The 23,088-nt window shown below is 37.6% G+C and overlaps 2 protein-coding genes across 3 annotated transcripts in view; one reads left to right on the forward strand and one right to left on the reverse strand.

The window, feature by feature from the left end:
* Window positions 1-23,088, forward strand: part of PRKG1 (protein kinase cGMP-dependent 1) — a 1,124,480-nt gene that overhangs the window by 644,220 nt on the left and 457,172 nt on the right. The window lies entirely within an intron of this gene.
* On the reverse strand, window positions 7,673-10,221 carry CSTF2T (cleavage stimulation factor subunit 2 tau variant). Its single transcript, XM_033130100.1, has one exon. It carries the CDS (start codon window positions 9,943-9,945, stop codon window positions 8,038-8,040), a length of 1,908 nt encoding a protein of 635 aa, XP_032985991.1. The 5' UTR covers window positions 9,946-10,221; the 3' UTR covers window positions 7,673-8,037.

The following is a 23,088-nucleotide window of genomic DNA, read 5'->3' on the forward strand; positions in this document are numbered from 1 at the left end:
GAACAATTCAGGTTTTCTGAGAGAATTTTTACAAAAGGTGGCATTCATCCTAGAGACTCACTGTTAGTCACAGTTTGGCTGAAACAATTTTTGATGTTTCTGGTGATAATATGTAATAAATATAAATGTATATAAATTAATGTATGTAAATGTATATAAATTAATATGACATGGCTTCCCCTTCACCCCTGAGAAAAAGTCACACATACAGACTAAATGTAAAATCAGGTGACTTCCCAAAACAACAGAAATTTTAAGTATCATATTTTATGATAGGTTTCCCAATAAGCCTTACGTTCACTAAATTATCTGTGAAAGAACAGGATTTTTGTTCATTTGCTTGTTTTTCAATATGATTTCTAATAAAGGAGCTGTCTGCTTTATTTACCTCAGACTAGACAGGGATTATTGCCAATTCTTGAGGAACAGCCATTTGGGTAAATTAAGAATCGCTTCTATATAATATTAATTGTTAAAGTGCTCTTTTTTTTTTTTTTTAATTTCTTTTAGGATTAGTTTTAAGCCATGCTTCTCAAACTTTTATTTGAATCACATGGGGGATCTCATTAAAATGCATACTCTGAGTCAGTAGATCTGGGGTGGGGCTCAGATTCTGCATTTCTAACAGTCTTCAGGTAATGCTGATGGTGATGGTTATAGGACCATATCTGAGTAAACAAGAGTTTAAAGCGTATTCAGTTTCCTGGAGCTGAAAATAGGAGGGAGGGAGAAAGAGGAGGACATGGATGGCAGCGTGTTGGTGTCTTCCCTGCGTAATCCCTGTAAAAATGGAAGGGAAACAACTATAATAGTACTGATCTTCAGATTAAATTTCCGCAAGAATATTTTTCCTCCATTACTGGAAAAATTTCAGAGAAAATGGAAGGTTTTGACATAATGCTTCGTTTATGATTTACCAATTTCAAATTTCCTTTAAAATGGAACAAAAATGTAGACACTTACAAAGTAATCTGAGTACCTAATTCTAGATTTTAAAGATTTTTTTAAAGTATTTTTGAATTTATCTTGCCCCCACAAAATTCAACGAGTATCCATTTTAAGCCACTCAAATTTTTCAAATCTTTATAAAACATCCAATATAGTTTTCTTGGAAATAACCTTTCATATTCACATTAATAATATCACTATAGACATTAGAACAATTAGTATAATTGGTAAGCTGATTTACAAACACAGTTCATATTATGAATATATACTCAGCATGGTTTTCTTAGAAATAACTTTTTTATTTTTGCAATCATCTTCCATATAGACACACATACTATTTATCTATATCTATATACCTATGGCTATGCCTGTATCTATGTATGGCAGTAATAAGTATAACTAAAATAAATTTGGGAACAAACACAGTTGACATGATGAATATATTAATAACATAGGCATAATAAAGAGTAATTCCTTAATGGCAATCATCAAGTTTACCTTGTGCATATAACATACTTGGCAAAAGGATTGGAGAGCATGGATTACTGTTTGAGTTGTTGCTCAGGTAAGAGAGCTATTTTAGAAAACAAGCAAAACAAACACAAAAAAATGAGATAACATGGGGACACTCTTTTAAACGGGGTATTCAAGAAAAGCCTCTCTGAGTAAAAAGTATTTAAGTTGAAACCTGAGTAAAAGGAATCAACCAGCCATTCAAAGCCTGGGGACAGAATCAGGTAAGAACAAGGGAAACTGACCAGGACGAAGCTCAGAAATGAAACTGTGGTTGTCAAATTCAAGGAGATGAATCTAGGCCCAAAGTAGCTGTAGCTGGAGTATGTGAAATTGATGTAGCGAAGATCCAAATTACTTAGGACTTTATTGGACATGGTTAAGGATTTGGAATTTTGTTTTAAGAGCAATGTAAACCATCACAAGTTTTAAACAAGGGAATGACATGATCTGATTAAGGGTTGTTTTGTTTGTTTTGTTTTGGAATCAGTATGGTTGCTATGGGGAAATGACACAGTGGATCATTTTTGAAATTAGTTAATTACAGATAAAGAACTTTAAAAACCCTGTTTTACTATGTTTACTATACATATGTCCCTTCTAGAGCTGTTAGCATGTATTATTTACCGTGTTTCCCCAAAAATAAGAAAATAAGCCCTAGCATGATTTTTTCAGGATGAAAAAATCCCCTGAACATAAGCCCTAATGAGTCTTTTGGAGCAAGAATTAATATGACCCGGTCTTATTTTCGGGGAAACATGGTATAGATAGATAGATAGATACATAGATAGATAGATAGATAGATAGATAGATAGATAGATAGATATAGATATAGATATAGATATAGATATATCACATATATTTCTCATTTTATAGATCTATTTTCAAATTGAAAATGTTAATATTTTGGCTTAATATTTATTAAAAATACAGGTTTGTGGGAGAAATGTATTCATGAAAATAGTGAACAGGGACATTCCTTTGCACAATATACTTCATGGAAAGCTATAAATAAAAAAAACTTGCCATATGTTTTGTTTTTGTTTGTTCTGGGTTTTTGTTTGATTGGTTGATTTTGTAGAAATATACTGCTGAACCAGTTGCTCAACCATTTTTCTAATTCACATTTGTTAAATTAGATGCTAAAAATTTCAATTGAATGTAGTAGCTGTGTTTTTATAGAGAGTAAAAGCAGGAGTTGTAAACACAACGTACCATATACAAGGGCTGACAATTGTGTGAATCAAACCTAATATATGAGACATAATATAAGTAAGACATAGGGAGAGATTGGGTCTGTGGCCAAATTGGAGAATATATGCTGCACCCAAATGCATTCAAATTCAAAATTTTTGAGAACATTGGGCTTACCAAACAAAACCTATCTGCAGACTCAGTTGGCCCACAGACTACAGATTTGGGGTCCATTGTCCCAAGACATTTAAAGCTTCTACAGGACAAGACTGACCTGGGAAGTGGGTTCGGGGTGTTATGTGATTCTAGAGATTCCAACGATGTAATTTCTGTTTCTTAAAATACGTGAGGAACTTTTTCTCTGCTTGATAAGTGTAAAAGATGAAACCATTTCCAATATACCCTGCTTCCCCAAAATAAGACCTAGCCGGACAATCAGCTCTAATGCGTCTTTTGGAGCAAAAATTAGTATAAGAACTGGTTATATTATATTATTATATTATATTATATGTTATATTATATTAAAGACCCAGTCTTATATTATAGTAAAATAAGACTGGGTCTTATATTAATTTTTGCTCCAAAAGACGCATTAGAGCTGATTGTCTGGGTAGGTCTTATTTTTGGGGAAACATGGTAGTCTTACTTAAAAGACAGTAAATATATTCCATTAATAGACAGTGATTGTGTTTACCCTCATAGAACCAGGTTTGTGTGTGGCAATGTTTTTAGTCCTTGTTTATGTTCCTCTATTACTATGTTCATCTATGTGAACAAAGATGATATTTGGGATATAGAAGATGATTTTATGCATGTTAATGCACCAAGCAAGCTCTATATAGGCCTTTCCATCATTATTAACTCAAATATACAATTTTAATGTCTTATGTTTTGAATGTTCTTAATCTCAAAGAATTGGGGACTGAGTTATAGCAAATGTATCTTTTTCTGTGGAATGTCCTGGGATAAAAACATAGATTCCTAAATAGGTACAGGTTGCTTTATATCCAGGCAGCAAGATGAGGCAATGGAACAATCAAAGGCTGACAGGTACATTGCAGTGGCCCACAGATTTTTGCAGTAAATTATTGAAGAAATTGGTAATATAATAAAACATGATTCTGACTAAAACAGCTAATTAAGAGAAAATAATTTCGGAGGAACTGCTGCTTTCATTTTTTTGATGCCCAAGACCTCATCAATTCTACTTTTGTGATAGACAAGAAATAAGTAATCAAGCAGATACAATTTTTTAAATGATAAATTTTTAAAATGACCACTTCGTGACACATACAAGATTGATTTCTAATGTCTGCAGATTTTATACATACTGAATCACATAAAATCCATTATGATTGAGAATGTGGTATATTTTACTCTAACTCCTTAATAATACTTACCTACCTTTACATCCTAAATCAACTCCTGGTTTTAAAGAGTTGTCATTAATTAGAACTTGTTTGTTTTCTAGGTAAATACTTTGGTATTTTATGTATTTAATAAGCACCAGGTTTGTTATTTTTCACATTGCTACTTCAATGTCACTTTTGAGACAATGCATGCCCTTTGCTGACATATTATATACTGTGGTAGAAAAATATGAAGAAAGTACATGCTAGTTAACATCTCATGAGAAAGATAATTAGTACTGAGAATTTATGAAGCTGAATTTTTAATCAAAGGAGTAAACTTTTGTTTTAAGATGTACAAAAGCAAATTAAAATGTTAAAAAAAATCTGGTTAAGATCTGAAATATACATATATATGAAATATATTAGCATGTTGTATAATATACCAGTATCATATATTTATACTATTGAAATTACATTTATTTTAAATAAATTCCTTAAAATGAGTTAATTCTTGACAAGAGACTGATGAGAAAAGCATTTTTGACAAGAGACTGATGAGTAAAGCAAGCTCCACAGAAATCTTTCTAGAGATTAGCTGCCAATATAAAGCAGTGAGAGGCTGAAGGATTCTTTTGTGAGAAGACTGTGAGATGCAACTGATAATTCAGTTTCTCTGCCACAGCAGGTTGTTGCACATAATTATCCTTCGACCTCATCAGACCTAAGAAAAAGACCTGACACACCATAGGAAGTTAGGTTCCATGTGCTTAGTTAATGTCCCATCACAGCATGAAGAAAACAAAAGCTTTGCAAGCTGTGATTAAGGTTTTTTTTTTCTTCCCACTTTTCTACCTTAGAATTGTGAAAAGTGTAGTTGAAAAGTCATACACAATCTCACTTGGATTCGCTTATGTTTTGTGGAATACTCCAAAATTGGAAGTCCTGGGACATCAGCAGATTAAAATACATTTTGATGTTAATCATTAATATAAGGGGAAGTACTAATGGTTGGGCTCTAATTAAAGTTGATCATTTCATATTCCCAAGAAACATGTACTGCCCAAGAAGAAACCCTCCAGAGGTATTTGCAAATCAGTTTTACCCCACTATCTTCAACTAATTATTATGAATGAATTTGTGATTTCATTTGTAGTCTATCCTTATTTGGGAAAATGCAAGATGCCAGGGGTTGTAACCAGCCATTATGTAGTAAAACATGTAGGATTCTGATTGTAACAGGCACATTTTTTATTTTTCACTATCAAAATGGAGTAAGGCCCTATACTTTCTACACCAATATTGGGACAGAAAGAACCTATTTATTAGGTTTACCAGAGTAAAGGAGATTGCTTCTATTATGTCTAATTCATTTTCTAATGCAAATAGTTGTTATAGCTCATTTGGTCTGTGTAAAATCCAAATCCTTTTGGGTGAAATTTATGTGCTCTTAATGGGATTTTTGTTTCCCTAAGACTCTGATAAAATGTTTTGTCCTTCCTTTCTCACCCATGATTTTTGCTATAGCAAATACAGAAATGAGTAAGGCAGTCTGTGTTCAGAATTCCTGGTCTATTGGAAGTGTGTGTGTGCGGGGGTGGGGGTGGCAGTGGGTAAAAGTAGAAGTATAGTGCGTTGCAATATAAAATTGCTGTCAATAATGAAGATATGTATAAAGGGATCCTAGGATAGAGGAGTTCTGGGAACATAAACAAAAGGAAGCCTAATAACTGTGTATCCACCAAGATGCTGATACTGATACCAACCACAGAATAACACATCTTTATAGTTACTTCACTTGTGGAACTATATAATGTATCTAAGAAAGTGATCCTCATCCATCCCTGCAATTTCTTTAGTTTTGTCTTTTATATTAAAAAAAAATATATTCAAGCCCCACGGATCTCTCAATAGGTCACGTGAATAATGCATTCATCAAAAATAAACATATCAGCACAGGTAATAGAGTCAATGGAATTGTAACAGTTATATACGATGTCAGAGGGGTAGTAGATTGGGGGAGGGGGTTATCACTTTGTGAGGGGTGCAAATGTCTAACCATGACGTTGTTTTATACACCTGAAACTAATAAAACAAGAAAAAAAGTGACGCCATCAAGAAAAAAAAAGATTAAAAGAATTCACACACAACAAAATAAACATACCAGATAATAAAGTGAGACTTAATTCTACGTTCTTTTTATTAAGTCTGCATTAAACTTGCAGAGATTTTACTACAACAAAGAGCATAACATTTAATGGTTTTCATTTAGTTCTTCAGTGAAAGCTTTGGGATAAATCAACTGTAATTTCAAAGTAATCAAATCAACTCTGTATGAGTATTATCCAGAACTATCACACATGCACAGAAGAGCTATCCCCTCTAATATAGGGGAAGCATATAAAAACATGGGAAAATTAACAGTATGAACAATAGAAACAGGAATAAAACAGGTAGCCAGGAATGGTGTAGGGATGAAAACTTTGTAAAAAGATAGTGAATTACTAGTTAAGATGTAAAAACCTTGCAAGGGGAAAACATTCCAATTTCCAAGTCTCAGCTCTCTCCTTGTATTAATAACATTATTTCCTGTAACTAGACATTAGTTTTTCTTCTCCAGAGTAAGATCACCTGGTTATTTTGGTATTTATGCTTGTTAATTACCTGTGGTCTATGATGTCCTTATCATCAAGACTTAAAAACAAATCAGGTAGTAGCTCTGAAGGAAATGTGATAAGCCTCACCTTCCTACTGATTTTTAACTGTCTCAATGGTATGTTTATTAGGACTAAATGGCTTTATTACTTATAAAAAAGCAATGTGTAATAACCGAGCAGAGAACTTAGGCTATAAGAATCTCTCTACCTTCTTGGGCCTCAATTATTGTAAGATGGTGACAAATAGATTTTGAAATAAAAAAAACAAACACAAAAAACTAAAAGGCATGCTAAATGTTGCTGAGACTGAGATTTTTAACTCCTGATTCTGGTTGACTACATGGGCATCATCTGTATATGAACACTAGTTACCAAAAAGCAGAGCTTTACTGCATGAAGCCCTTTGCTATTTATGAAGAGCCCAATACTGTGTATAATTCATCTAGATAAACTGGTCACTAGGTATTGATTTTAGCGAAGGATGTGAAAGAGTAACTCTTTCAGATTTAGGGCTTAAAAGACTATGGAGAAATACAAGGTACTGAGAGATACACTGAATCTCATCAGAGCCAACTTAAGTAACCTGGATGATCCTAGAACTGCCCCAGCAAAACCACGTTCAGGGCCAGGCCAGAATACGGCTGGTCTCGTAAGAGTGAGATGAATGGAACATCACACTAGATGCATTCCTTGATTTTTCAGGTAGCATCACTTCAGAAAAGAACAATTCCAATACCACAAATTTAGACTTATCCTGTTAGCTCTAACGTTTCAAAATAATTTCAAAGCACTAAAACAGTGCTTAACCTAATACAGCATTCTACTGCCCCACAAGTAGGATTTTGTATTGTAAATGACTTACCAAAAATATATCTTATAATTTTGAGGTAAACTTCTTTATTTTCTTACGCAACTAAAAATCTTAAACTATCTTGGTTCATTACCATTTTAACAGGTCATCTTTTAGTCTTTATGTGCAGATTTCACATCGTTTTACTCAATATTTGAAAAAAAAATGTAGTAAACATATTGCAGACACTTTTAATATTGCTGCATATTCTTTGTAATCTTATTTGGCATAATATAATTATTTTCAGAATTATTTTTTGTGTATTTATAGTGAATTAAAGTGAACAGACCACTCCCTCTTACTCCTAGCGCCCCCCCCGCCCCCATTAAAAATAAAAAGGAAAACAGAAAAAAAAGACAACAAAAAGAAATGAGATTAGTTCTGGCAGGAGGGAAATCCTAATCATTCAAGTACAGGGGATGCAGAAGTTAGCTTTTTGCAGCCATTCTCCATGCAACAACAACAAACGACAACAACAAAAAAACCAAAAACTTTCTGGGATACTGCCAAGCATTTTTTAAACCTTTCAAGAAGCTCCAGTAGATTTCTGGATTTGTTCCTTTAAAATCAGGATACTCTGCCTTTGCTCAGGAGGCAGCATGGCAATTTGATCTGCAGTCAGTTGAAGAACTTGCATGATCAAAGCTGCCTTTTCTTGATCCTGTGGAGTTACTTGGCTCTGCCCAGGACTAAAACTGCTAGGCTGACCTCCACCTTGCTTGCCAGACCCCTGTATGCCTGTTGCTTGTATGCCTGCCCCCTGCATGCCCACTCCTTGTATGCCCGCTCCTTGTATGCCTGCTCCTTGCATGCCTGTTCCTTGCATGCCTGCTCCTTGTATGCCAGCTCCCTGTATACCTGCTCCCTGCATGCCTGCCCCCTGCATGCCTGCTCCTTGTATGCCTCCCCCCTGCATACCAGATCCAGGATTTCCCACCCCTGAAATGCTTGGGACCTGCCTGGGTCCCTGAGGACCACCTGCCCCCAAATTAATGGGAACAGGACCCTGGATTCCACTGTTCATAGGGCCTCTCGAACTGGGGCCAGGGCCTCGTATCTCCATTCCTCTTGCATCCATGCCTCTTGCTTCCATCCCTCTGGTTTCCATTGCACAGGTCTCCATTCCTCTTCTCTCCATCACTCGTGTCTCTAAGACCTCAGTTTCCATGGCTCGGGTCTCCATCCCTCGAGAATCTCTACCACCTCTGCCATCCATAGGTAGACCCCTTTGATCTATCATGGGTCCTCTGGGCTCTCCAATTAGCAGTCTGGGATCGGCTAATGGCCCTCCCCTCATCTCATGTGAGGAAGGGCCACGGCTGTCATGACCAGGGGCATGGTGCATGGGTGGACCCTGATGTGGTGGCCCAAGATAGCCCCTGGGCTCAACTTCTCCAGTGACTGAAAGCAAAGTCCCTCCACGTGGGTCATTTGGAGCATCTCCTAACAGTCCTCTAGGAGGCAGGCCACCAGCAGTCATGGGTCCACGAGGCATAGGAGCTCTAGGATCTGACATCTGCACCTGTCCCCGCTCTAAAGGCACTGGGCCAACCCCTGGCATTCCAACTTGAGGCTGCATTGCTCCACCAGGAGTTAAGGAACCAGGACCAGGTCCAGGAACTGCAGCTGGTATTGGCCCGGGGGCTGGAATTCCACCCTGGATAGGGGTCTGCATCAGAGGAGGAATATCTTTCACAGGTCTTCTAGCCAAATGCTGAGGCTGAGGTGCTGGAGGAGTCTGCTGGTTCAGCAAAACATTGGGTCCTGGGCAGAGTCCAGGGCCAGGGCCAGGGCCAGAGACGGGACCAGACACAGACTGAGATTTGCCTGGGATCAGTGGTGTGACATGTATCTTGCGATGAAGAATTTTTAGAGCAATCTCTGGATCCATGATTCTCATCACAACTTGTGCCTGCAACAGCGCATAAGCCAGTTGAGGGTTTTGAAGTAACATGTTTCGAGCTTCCTGGTGACTGTTTTGGACACAGAGCTTCATCTGCTTCATCAGCTCAAACATCTGCTCCGGAGGGAGACTAGCGACTGCTCTGGTAATTGATTCAGGAGCATCTTCTGGATCGATGGGATCCCCATACGGGGAGTCAATGATGGGCGCAGCAGGCCCTAGGCTCTTTAACTCCTCCTTGTTCTTTTCACTGGCAGCATTGTCCACCCGAAGCGCTCTCCCGCTGAACTCCCGCCCATTCAAGTTCCGCATGGCACTAAGCGCGGTCTCCTGGTCTTGGTACTCGCAGAAACCATAACCCTTGGGTTTTCCCGTCTCTCTGTCGTATACCAGCCGGAAACTGACAACAGAACCAACCTCCGAAAAAATGTCCTTTAACTGCTCCTCAGTCGCCTCATACGGAATGTTCCCCACGAACACGGAACGCAGTGATCGATCCATTGCCGGGTCTCTCACCGCCAAACTCGACATGATTCCGGCTGTTCAAAACGGCGGTGAGCGGATTCTTCCCAGGCTGTTCTTGCCACCGACACTTCCGCTGAGCAACGGAAGCGGCTCTCCAAATCCGGGCAGAAACGTCACACGTCCGTTTACATCGTTCCGCTTTTCGGTGGAATCTGCACCTCTACGTTCCACTACATTAGCTAATGGTTTCTGATCCTGGTCGTACGTGGTTCTGTCAGCACCTTATTTCTGAGACTCATAATTCCATTTTCGCCTCTGATTCCGCAGACTTTCGTGGCGCGGCACCACCCCCGCCAGGGAAAGTTTGGTGCGCGTTAACCACAGTAAAGATGGCCGCATAGACTTCACCATGGTAACAAGGAGAGGCCGCCTCCCTTTACGTCAGAGCGGGTTTTGCTTCCGTTTGACCGGCGGGAAACCGCCAACTGAAAACGGATTGAGGCAGCTCGTTCCTCCTTCTGATACGAGTGTTTGCACATAGCAGTTTCTCATTATTATAGTATATGTAAGCTACATTTAAAATCACATTCCAGACTTCAAGTGAAAAGTGTCGTTTCAAAACAGATTTGGGATTTTCTCCTTCAAATACAAAATTTATAGCTCCGTTTTAGGAAAAAAAAAAACACAACAGTTTGGGAAAATAAACTGCCCAGAAACAAGCCGAATGTGTGCCAGCTCCAGCCCCGCCCCATCGCGTTGCTTAGGAACACAGCCGTTGATAGGCGGCCGGTCCCTTCAAGTTTTTCTTTGTGCGCGCAGGCAGCAGTGGAGCTATGCATAATACTACTTGTTTTCTTTAACCGATATTAATATGAATGATTAACAATAAATAGCATTTTATGGCTGCAGAGTATGAATTAAATTTAACCTTTCTTACCTTGTAGGCATTTAGATTGGTCTGATAACTGTAAAGTGAAGTAATAGGTAATTTCAAAACCACTACTATGAAACAAAAAACAAACTATTTGTTTCTATTATGCTGTTAATTTTGACGGCAGAAGTTGAGTATACATAATGGAGTGGGGTTTTTTACCCCCACCTACTACACACGACAGAACTGGTAGAGCTGAAGCTTGGAGAGGGCTAGGTAATTTGCTAGGCAACCACTAAATGGCAAAGCCAGAATTCTCATCCAGGTATGGTCTGGCAGCTCCAGAGCTGCGCTGCCCCAATTGATAGCCACTAGCCACTTGGAGCTCTCGAGTACTGGAAATATGGCAGTGTGACTGCTAAATTGAAATTTTAATTGTATTTATTTTTTATTGATGTGAAATAAAAACTGATACTCAGCGAGGCTACTGGAAAACTTTTTGGTGTGTTTGAAACAAGTTGGGTTTAGAATGTACTTTAGCAATGATAAATTTTATGAAATCTAAATGAAAATCAAGTATTTCTTGTGAAAATTTAGCATCCTAATTGAAGTGTGCCGTATGTGTAAAGTACATGGAAGATTTTAAAGACTATAAAAAGTGTAAAATTATATCATTAACTTTATATTATTTACATGTCGAAGTAATATTTTTAATATGTAGGATTAAACAAAATATAATTTATCTCTCATTTTACTTTTTAAAATGTGGTTGCTTAGAAAACTTAAAATTACATATATGGATTACATTATATGTTTGTGGACTGCACTGCTCCAGAGCCTGAGTTTTAACTACTAAACATAGAATCATTACAAAGACTAGAGTAACTACGTATGCTTTTTGAGGGGATTATGAAACTTTGTTTCATCAAAAATTGTTTTATGTGTCTTGAGTATCATCATCACTGAGTGGCCAGAATTACAAAGAGCTATTAGGAACCTATGTCCAATGAATATATCTGAAATGAGTATGAGGTTTAGCTACAAATATGGTGAAGCCTTCATTTACCTTCAAATGTTTTAATTGTTCTTTAAAACAGACTTGGACATAGCTATTCACGCAAGACACATTGTAACTGATATCTGCAAGTGATAAAGTGCATTTATATCACCTATTAAAATCTTTCTGCTCTATCAAAAGAAACAGAATAGAGCCTAGTAGTAATGGTTTTCCCCCCTGATTCTTTTATTGGAGGCAGGGTGGAGGTGGAAGGGAGTTGAGGAAGATGTCATTTTGGAAAACTAAAAACAAGTACATTTGTCTCCTTTCCATACTATCTCTTTAAGGAGAGAAGCCATGACTTTTTTACACACATTCGGTCAGACAATTATGTGTGAAATTGTGTGTATGTTAAATGTAGTAATCATGAAGATAGCAATAGGCTATTAGGATAAATTATAAAGTTCATAAAAGGTTGCACAGCTTATCTGACAGTTGCTGTTTTTTTGTAATTTTTATTGGTGAATATTGGGGAACAGTGTGTTTTTCCAGGACCCATCACCTCCAAGTCAAGTCGTTGTTTTCAATCTAGTTGTGGAGGGCACAGCTCACTGGCCCATGTGGGAATTGAACCGACAACCTTGGTGTTATAAACACTGCACTATAACCAACTGAGCCAACCCGCCGCCCTGACGTGACAGTTTCTTTACTGATGCTCTGATAATAGCTAAACCAGCGGTCTTCATACGTTAGCATACATCAGAACCACCTGGATCCATGGCTTAAGTCAGATCGCTGGGTCTCTTCACCTCTCCTCCCCAATTCGGACTCAATATTTCTGAGGTAGGAGTGGAGAATTTGCATTTCTAACGAGTTCCCAGGTGATGCTGACGCTGCTGGTTAGGGGATTTCACTTTAAGAATCATTGTTCTAAACAAAGGGACTTGAAGTGTTTATCCACTTTTGTTTTCATCATTTGTATCAGGACAAAATTTAGTGCACTCTGTTAAAAAGTATAAGATATGGATGGTCTTTAAAAATTATTAATACTTTAATGCTGATCTAGTAACACTAGTACATGCTGATCCCACTCTGAAGATACCCTGGGTTCAAAGGATGTGTGAACAGAATAGCTGAGGGACTGGGGATGAACAAGAGGGAAGAAGCCTTTTTGTCATCGGTCTTCCATGTTCTCTTTAGTCCTCATATTCCAAACTAGAAGAATGGTTTGATATGGCTCCCTAGAAGATATGGCCTTCTCCTTAGAAAACCATACATGGTTTGATATGGTCTTCTCCATAGAAGACCAGTGTGTTCCAGCACATAGCTCAATGCTCAGGACCAATAAACTAATATTTATTATTAACTGAGTGGCCCAGAATTACAAAGAGCTTTTAGGAACCTATGTACATTTCCTGGTAGCATCATAGGTTTACCCTGGAAGAACTTACATTTTATACTGCTTTTTTTGTTCCCATAATGTTTAAAGTTTAGATATTTATAGCATGACATATACTCTGAAGAAAAATGGATGTGGCATCTTGCATGTTCAGGCATTGATCCAATAAATCAAAATATCAGCTGTACTAAGAGTGATTTTTAAACAAACACATCAAGGCATATGGCCAAATGGGGGCTATCCTTCAAACTAATCACCTTCAGAAACTGGAAACTTAATCCATTTGGACTTCTGTTGTTCAAAATGATTTCTAAAGTCCTATTCTAAAGTTGTTTTAGGGCTCCATTTTTATGTCATACTAGAAAACTGGTGCCTTAACTCGAAGGTATACCTTGTTTTCAACCAAGAACAGAGTTATGTAACTAAATCACCTAAATGTCTGACCAGATGTGGTAAAAATATATTAGCTCTTTCCAAATATCAAGACATACATCAGAATATAAAGATTCTGTATCCTTTGAGCATACTAACAGAGATTCACTATAGATTAATTAGATTCCAAAGAGAGGTACTAAAAAATATTTTTAGTTATGACATTTTTGAAATAAATGTGTGGGTCCCTATACACAGAGATAGATCAAAATACACTCCTACACAAAGTTCTCTTTAATCTTCTTCCTCCTTCCTCTAGATTGGAAGTAAGTTCATTTTTCTTTGGATATAAACCATTCTTTATCTGTACCTGGCGAATGAGAGTAACTTTTCTACCTTTTAGTAAACCATATCATTCAAGGAAAGAGCAAAGATGGATTCTTCTTGTCAATCAACAAAGTGCCTTATATTAATTCTTTTATTCCATAAATACCGGGGGTGCCAAAAAAATGTATATGAGTGGACACTTTGTGAGCGTTGCTCAAGCGATAGTTTGCCGTAATCAGAAATGTCTGAATGCTGATGGTAACCACTTTGAGCACCTCTTGTACTTACAGAAGTCAAATGTGACTTGTATTAATCTTTTGCTATTGGTATATATTGAGTATTACAATTTTAATAGATTTTTTTCCTTTCTTAAAATGTGTATACATTTTTTTGGCACCCTCTGTATTTATCCTAGGCATTGGCAACACAACAGTGTAAAAGACAGCCTTTCCACTAGAACATGTGTTCTCTAAGTGTTGTTTCTGGACCAGTATCGTGAGCATCACTTGGAAACAGAAATGCAAAAATTGGGGGCCCTACTCCAAACCTACTGCATCAGAAACTTGGGGTGGGGGGGGGGTTGTACATGTGTATACTGAAATTTATTTTAACAAGCTCCCCAGGTGTTTCTGATGCAGGCTAAACTTCAAGAACCAGTGAAATAAGGAGAGATAATCATAATGAATAGGTTAGGTAGGTAGAGAGAGAGAGAGATAGATAGATAGATAGATAGATAGATAGATAGATAGATAGATACTTGGTCTTCTTCACACTGTATCCTCATGACCTAGGAAATAGCTTAGCACAGGTGGGCGCTCATTATATGTGGAATGTATGATGAGAAGTGACTTCAGTTGGCTAATTCACAAACCCTTCATTTTGCAAAGGAGACACTCTGCATTAAATAACATGCCCATAAAAAGAATGAGCACCTGCTGCTAGGACCCTTCTCATTTTATACCTAGGTCAGTGACAGTTGTTCCATGTTGTTATTTGATAAATGGATATGCAGTGAAGTATGTAGAGATGGAAGTAAGTGATAGAGTCTGTATCATCAAAGACATCTTGCTGAGGGAGCTGGGATTTAAGGGATGGGTTATAATCTGGTATATATAAATAGAAGACAAGGAGAATTAGCCAAGAGATAGGGATAGACAAGACATGAAATTGGAACCTAGTGTTTTTTGATGCCCTCAGAGGAAACTAATAGAGAGTTGGTGAATGGTGTGATAAAACATTGTCTTTTGGGACAGGTTACAAAAAGGTTTTGAAAATCAGATTCACGAATCTAAACTTGATGTGAGAGTCAGTAGGCTTTCTTCCATCTTTCTGAAACAATGAACATAGAATAATAATGGCAGAGGTTTAAGAATACCAATCTTATACAGTCCTTCTCCGTGAACTTGGACATTCTTTTGAACTTGGACATTCTTTTTAATCCATTCTAATTTTACATCTAAAGTGTGGCCATTTATCTTCCTGCTTTTAACATCTTCTATAATGTGGCTTCATTCTCATTACTCACCCATCCCTTTCATACATTCCCCTCTGGCTAAATTGTACCACTCATTTTTTGTAGTTCTCATAGGATTTGTGCTTTTCCACCTCCTAGATTTTGATCATGCTATTTCATTTTGTTGAGGATGCCTTTTTCCTCTCCTCATCACCCCACACCAATGCTTAAATCATTCTTGTCCTTCAACACTTACCTCAAAGAATTTTCCTTTTAGAGTAGAACATTGATTTGGCACCAATGCATTACCTTCTATCTTGTATTAGAGTTACCAATATTCTTTTTTTTCCCCCTAAACTTTTATTTATTTTAAGTGTGTTTTTTGGACCCATCAGCTCCAAGTCAAGTAGTTGTTTCAATCTAGTTGTGGAGGGCACAGCTCACACTGGCCCAAGCAGAGATCGAACTGGCAACCCTGGTGTTACGTGCATCAGGCTCTAACCAACTGAGCTAACCAGTCACCCCCCTAGAGTTAGCAATATTCTTGTTTCCGTTTAAATATAGAACCCATATCTGATTTACATTTTTCATATTGCTTAGCTTAGTGCCTTTTATAATCACTCAGTAAATATTTTTTAAATTAATACAAGATTATCTTATTACAGATTATGTGTGTTAAGAAAATGTTAATTTAATGCTTTCAACTTACAAAACACTTTTCTTTGGGTTCCAACATCTGGTCTTGACAACAATCCTATGAGATACATACAATTGTATTCTACTTTTAAAGATATACAAACTTAGAGAACTGTTGCCTAGAATTTTATCTAATAATGGCCTCCCTCAAAATACAGATACTATTCATAAAAACTAGCACTTAATAGGAAGGAGGCACTCTGGTAAATCCTTTATAAAATATAATATTATGTTCAATATTTTGAACAACTCTTCTGAGATAGGTATAGTGTCTGAATTTATCATGAAAGAAATAGAGGAACAGAGATGTTAAATAGCGTGCCCATTTTAACTGGCAGAGGTGAGATTTGAACACACATAATTTGACTCAAAGAACTCAAGCTCTTAAATTATTATTCCATTAAATGAGTTTCCCAAGGATACATAGCTAGTAAGTGGCAGAGCTCCAGCCTAAAACCAAGTCTCTTGGTTTTAAACTTCCATTTGACAATTAGCCCAGTAATCACAGGTATTGAGGCCTGGACACAATCTCCCTTGGCCTTTTTCCTAATTGTATCCGAGTGTAACTAATTGCAATTTTGACATCACAATCATTGCTGTGGCACCAGATGGACTATAAGATACAAAGACTGAAGCAATTGAGAAAATGTATCCTTTTTCAATTTGCAGGACTATAGTTAATCACATAAGAATTAAAAAAAAAAAAAAAAGCAACATTTAGTTAGATAGGCAATAAATGTGTTTGCCACGAAACGAAAGAGCCCAAGTTTCTCAAACTCCAAATTAGGTTGGCCTATGACATTTTCCACAGATTTTTAATGACATTTAATATGAAATGACATATAGAGGAATGAGTAGTAAATTTAATTTACTTATGCATGAGATGAATGGCTATTATTGGCAAGAGAAAGATTACATGAATTTGGGACTGCGGGGAATATGCTGTTCCAGGACTAGAGGTTGGACAGAGCCAAACATTCTCCCCGGAAGGGACTGAGTAGTTCAACAATGCCCCCCATTTTTAATAAATGATGAAAATGAGGCCCAGGAAGACGAGGGACTGGACTAGGGTCAGGTGCCTAGTTACTGGCCCAGCTTGTAATGGGACCTAGACCTTCAGACTTTCCCATCCAAACTATATGCTCCCAGCATGCTGAGAGGCATACAGTGAAAGGGTTAAGAACACAGACTTTAATTTCAGAGAGACTTGGGTTGGATACCTAGTTTAAGTAACAGTGTAGCCGTGGACAAATTACTTAACCTCTGTGCTTCCATTTCTGCATTATTTAAATGGGAATAATATCACCTATATTGTATTGTTGTATGGAATACATGACATATTTTTATCATTACTTATTTTGTGTAGAAATTATTAATCTACATTTGTTATATATATATATATGAAATGTAGAATAACAATCTACATTTGTTATATATATATGCAGCAGCATCTTCAGTGTAAAGAGACCCAAATTTCAGTCTAATGACATTTATTTTTTTGTTTATATCTTTATTTTTATCTTTAAAAGAGTTGGGATGTGTGAACTAATGGTGTGTTTTCAGAATATATTTATTTTTAAATTGTACAGATAACCTTGGATAACATTACCATTTTAACTTGTGGTAGATTTGTAGTTGAGCCTGGGTAATATTTAGGTTCTGTCCCATCAGACAGTTTTGTGAGAATTTTACTGATCATTTTGATGCTCATTAAGTTCTAACACTAAACAATGAAATGCACTCTCAAATATTTAGTTGACTGAATTTCCGCTTATTCATTTTTATTAAAAGGTCCTGCTTGTTTTCCAGCTCCTTCATTTACATTCCCCTGCTAGTTATGCAAACCAGAAACTCAGGAATAATCCTCAGTCTCTCCCCCTCTTTGATCCTCCACATTACTGATTCCTTGCTAGAACTTTCCGTCTCATCTCCTAAACATACTTTGACTTCATCCACATTTCTTTATTTCCTCCACCCTATTCTGATACCTGCTGCCTGGACTCCTGTAAAGCCTTGACATCAGATAAGCACCTCAACTTTGTTCTCCTTTTAAAAAAACATTTTTAATATTCTAGATCTTTTTCATATTCACGTGAATTTTAGAATCACCATCTCAATGTTTTCAAAGAAAAAAAATTTGGCTGGGAAAAATAAATGGCAGGGAGGGCCTGCTTGAACTTCGGCTGTGGAGGATCCAGGCTTATAGAAAACTGCATTGATCTAGCACACAGGTCGCCTATCTGAGCATATATGTTCAGGATGTCATTAGGACTACCACTTTTGAGTGTGCACTGGCAGACATAGGCCATTTATTCAAACATGGAAAAGCATAATTAATTGGACAAGGAGCAGAGCTTCCTTGTTCTTGCTTCGGCTGTCACCTGAAAGAACAGAGGAAGGAAGTATCCTCATGAACTGTGGAAAAGTACAAGTTCTGAAACAGGGTTCTGAATAAAGACATCTAGTGTAAGACGAACTCACAAATCTTTTTTCTGTGAACAGAAGAATCTAATATCCAACATCAGATAAATGTCTGAACTGCTATTCACTTTAGAAGTTAGGCTGGTGTCTCTCTTCTGAGGCTTAATTGGCCTATAGAACAAGCCTATATTTATACCAAGTTACAAAAAAGAAGACTTCCTGAAATATTTGATTGAGGGCTCAGATTGTTAAAAACAACATCAACAACAACAAAAAAAGGACAGTGTGACAGAATGTATTTTGAATTCATTATCACAATTGAATGATCCTTGAAAAACAGCAGAGTGCCAGTTCAAATTTGCCATCAAACAATTAGACTCCCAGAGTCAAAAATTAGATAAAAATATCAAAATTCAATGTTTATAGGAATGTAGGAGCTAGAGGTTAAGTAATTTATTTCCATCTAAATGATGCAGAAATGGAAGCACAGATGTTAAGCAATTTTTGGTACAAGTACAGAAAAGAACTCCAACCGTGGTAAGCAAAAGCGGTGATGGTTGTATTTTAATGATACAGTAGCCCGCCCTTACCTGTGGGGGATGTGTTCCAAGCCTACCAATGCATGCCTAAAACCACAAATACTGAGCTCTCTATATACTGTGTTTTTCCTATACATACGTAGCTATGGCAGTTTAATTGATAAATTAAGCACAGGAAGAGAGTAACAACAGTAATAAAATAGAATATATTATAACAATATACAGTAATAAGAGTTATGTGATTGTGGTTTCTCTCACATTATCTTGTACTATACTCACCCTTCTTCTTGTGATGTGAGATAATACAATGTGATAAAATGAAGTGAAGTGAAAGATGTAGGCATTGTGACATAGAGTTAGGCTATTATAAGGATTACTTGAAACCAAGCACTGTGATACCAGGACAGCCCATCTGATAACCAAGACGGCTACTAAGTGACTAATGGTCGTGGAGCACATACAACTGGGTATGCTGGACAAAAGGATGGTTTATATTTTGTGAGGGCCAAAGTAAGATAGTGTGAGATTTTATCATGCTACTCAGAATGCACACAATTAAAAACTTATGATTGTTTATTTTTGGAATGTTTCACATAATATTTTTGGACCATGGTTGACTTCGAGTAACTGAAACTGTGGAAAGAAAAACCATAGTTAAGGGGAAACTACTCTGCTGTGTCTCAGAACCTACAGGCAGAGCATTAGTCTACTCAGGCTGCCATGACAAAATAGCAGACCGGGTGTCTTAAACAACCAAAATGTATGTTCTCACAGTTCTGCAGGCTGGAGGTCTAAGATCAAGATGCCAGCATGTTTGCTTTCTCCAGAGACCTCTCCCCTTGGCTTGCAGATGCCATCTTTTCTCTGTGTGCTCATGTGGCCTTTCCTTTGTGTGTGCAAACTGCTGGTATCTCTTCCACTTCTTATAAAGTCTTATTATATTCGGGCATCACGCTGATGACCTCATTTAACCCGAATAAACTCTTTAAAGGCCCTGTTTCCAAATAAGTAACATTGGAGGTTAGGGCTTCAATGTATGAATTTGGTTGGGGAAGGGAAGGAGCATGCAATTCAGTCCATAACACACAGTAAGGCAGTTTATCTTCAAGTAAAGAAGGAATGGGCAGTTATAGAACATTCAGTAGGCTCTATTCCGTTCTCTCTCTCTCTCTCTCTCTCTCTCTCTCTCTCTCTCTCTCTCTCTCTCTCTCTCTCTCTCTCTGTCTCTCTCTCTCTCCATATACATACGATAGATAGATAGATAGATAGATAGATAGATAGATAGATAGATAGATAGATAGATAGAGATAGATAGATAGATAGATAGGCAGACACACCTTTTCATCTCTCTGAAGAACCAGATTCCTCTGATTGCTCTCCCTAGTCCACTGCCATTTACAGGGCTCTTCTACAGGCTTTTGATTTATTTGCTACAGATTTGCCCAGAGAGAATGATGTGTTTCTCTGGGTACTGATTCCAGCTTTTTGGGAGAGAGAATCTAAAGGTCCAGCTCTACTCTGATGTCCACGCCTGATTCAATCCAAGGGCGAGGGAGTGGGGCCAGGGAGATAGTGTTGCTGTTTAACACCTACGCAGGGGCCCAGCAATCAGCAGCAGTGAGAGGGACCCTAAAGACCCTGCAGTGCCTGGAGTTAACCTCCATTACCTGCTGGGCCACGGAGAGGTCTAGGACAAGGGCACTTAAGGGCTCAGTGCAGTGGCTATTCTTCATCAGGTAAATTTTCAGTTCTTTTAACCACTGATGCAGCCATCCTGACAGCAGCTGACTATCTTGGATGACCGTGAGTTCCAAAAGTAGCTCTTGGTGGCCTACCTTTGTTAGGGAGAGGAGCAGTTACAAGGGTTGTTATGAACCAGGGAGCCAGTCAGTGTGCCTACCACCAGAGTTTTCCCACAACATTCCTCTAAGTCATTCCCACTGTTTCTACAAAAAATAAAATAGTAGTTCTAAAAATGGGTAATTTTCATGGAAATTTAAAAACACTGATTTACAGATAGAAAAAGGGCCTGGTGTAAAACAGTAAAGACATGTTTAGCCACTCATTAACGATCTTCAGAAAAATCACAAAATGTATGATTTTCTTGTGGGTGAATAAAGTATGATCAAACTCTTCTATCACTCATAAAAATATTGATAATTCTATTCCTGACAATTTAAGGATACAATGAATAGTAACAATTCTTCCTTTTTTTTTTTTTTTGATCTTCATCACTGGCACATGACATTTGCTTTGAAATAGCTGTGTATACTTTGTCTCAGAGCTGCACAATGAGAGAATTTCCTCTTACTCACCTTCAGTTGTTTGCCAGTTCCCTCCTGGCTCTGGAGAACAAAGCAAGTGCCTGCAAGGAAACAAGGAATTGCAAGTGACCTATTCCTCTGCAGCTCCGTCTTTTGTTAGCCCTGAAAATAGAATTGTGTGTGTTAGCCCATGGCCCATGGGTGGATCCCGGAAAGAGAAGCTCATGCTTGCAGGGAGAATAAAGAAAGTAGAGAAGTTCCCTGACAGTTTAATGGTCTGGAGTTTGCAGCCCCCTCTCAGGGTTGAGCAGTTGTTGCAGGCTTTTATTCTTACCGGCAGGATTCCCATTAGTGAGGCCAGGTTCCAAGAAATCCTCTGAAAGCAGGTGTCTGAAGATAGGGTAGAGGAGGTGAGGAAGAAGGCAAGAAGGAAACTTACCTCACACAATTCAGATAAGCATCGGCCTGCTAACTCTTTAGGAATACTATTATGTATTATTCAAGTAAAATGGATTCAGCACTTATTTCGTACATACTTATTGAGCATGTAGAAGGTAGGCACTGAATTTGACAATATGGGATTTAATTGTGAACTGAAATGTGACTCCTGCTTTCAGTAGAACTTTTCACTAAAAACTTTTATTAGCTTTTGCCTTGAACTTTTCCTGAGGATTTATGGTGTTCAGATTCAAGTATGTGGCAGAAGAACAGCTGTGCCTGCAAGGAGTTTCCTTTCTGTCAGACAAGATGGAAAATACAGAAAAGGTACAGACAGTTTCCAAATGCATTTTTGATTTGTTTGATTTCCTGAGAGGTACATAGAAAATGAAAAATATAACTGCTGTTTATTCGTTGACCCTCTTGCTGAGGTCAAAGATGCAAAGGAAATTTTTTTCAATATTACTGAGAAAAGGACTGTTATTTCTCTTCATCGTGCTATGTTCTATTTATCTATATATACCTACATATATTGAGGACAGGGATTATTACTTATAACAGATTGCATTCTACTCGAAGCCAGTATACCTCTGACAGTTCCTTATAATCCTCTCTATGTAGAAGCAAGAATTGTGGGTAAGCCTGTCGCTTGGTGGGTAGTACATCATTGCCAGGCCATTGACTCAATAAGCAGCTTATTATTTTCTCAACAGAGTCCTTAAACTCTAACCTTAAAACATGGTTTCTTGAGAGCAGCACGAATAAAACATAACCAACTTTATTGCTTAGTTAAATTAAGTGTTTCAACAAAATTCAAATATTATTTGTATTTTGAACAAATGATACAATATGAGTTTACCTTTGACCATCAGTCTAACCAGGGAAGTTGTGTCAAGCCTCTGTTGATGCTGTGATACTTGTCCTACTTCATGGGGCTCAGAAACTAATTATGCTGTTTGAGGACTTTGCTTCCTAAGATGAACTTTCTTACTCACATACTTTCTCCCCCCATTAAAAGAGAAAAAAAAAAAGAATTTCTTTCTCCCATCGCTGTATTTGCTATCCACTATGCCTATTACTTGACGACCTCCTTCTTTGAAAATGTAAGTGTATATGTTTTGATCATCTAGGTAGAAGAGTTCTGTTCTTCTAGAAATAACAGCACCATGGGAAACAAAATGAAGTCCTGTTGCCTTGGGTTTCCTTCCTGGTGGCACCAAGAGAGTTTTGATAGCTTACGTCAAAGCTGGAGTGTTTTCTGTCAACTTCCTTTAGAAGGCATCAGCACTTTTTCCTTCGTGTAGGAGGTAGCTGTCAGTAGCTGTGGGTGGTTGAGTGAGAAAGCAGATGGAATGAATTGTTGGAAAATTTAAATTGGGGGAGAGTGTGTGAGTTGTGAGTGAAGATAGAAGTAAACATTTTAATGACTAGA

Source organism: Rhinolophus ferrumequinum, chromosome 16, assembly GCF_004115265.2.
Source record: "Rhinolophus ferrumequinum isolate MPI-CBG mRhiFer1 chromosome 16, mRhiFer1_v1.p, whole genome shotgun sequence".
In the NCBI taxonomy this organism is placed as follows: Eukaryota; Metazoa; Chordata; class Mammalia; order Chiroptera; family Rhinolophidae; genus Rhinolophus; species Rhinolophus ferrumequinum.

What these genes read in the sequence shown, in the direction of transcription:
- CSTF2T (XM_033130100.1), bottom strand. Translation starts at nt 9,945, where the DNA reads ATGTCGAGTTTGGCGGTGAGAGACCCGGCAATGGATCGATCACTGCGT.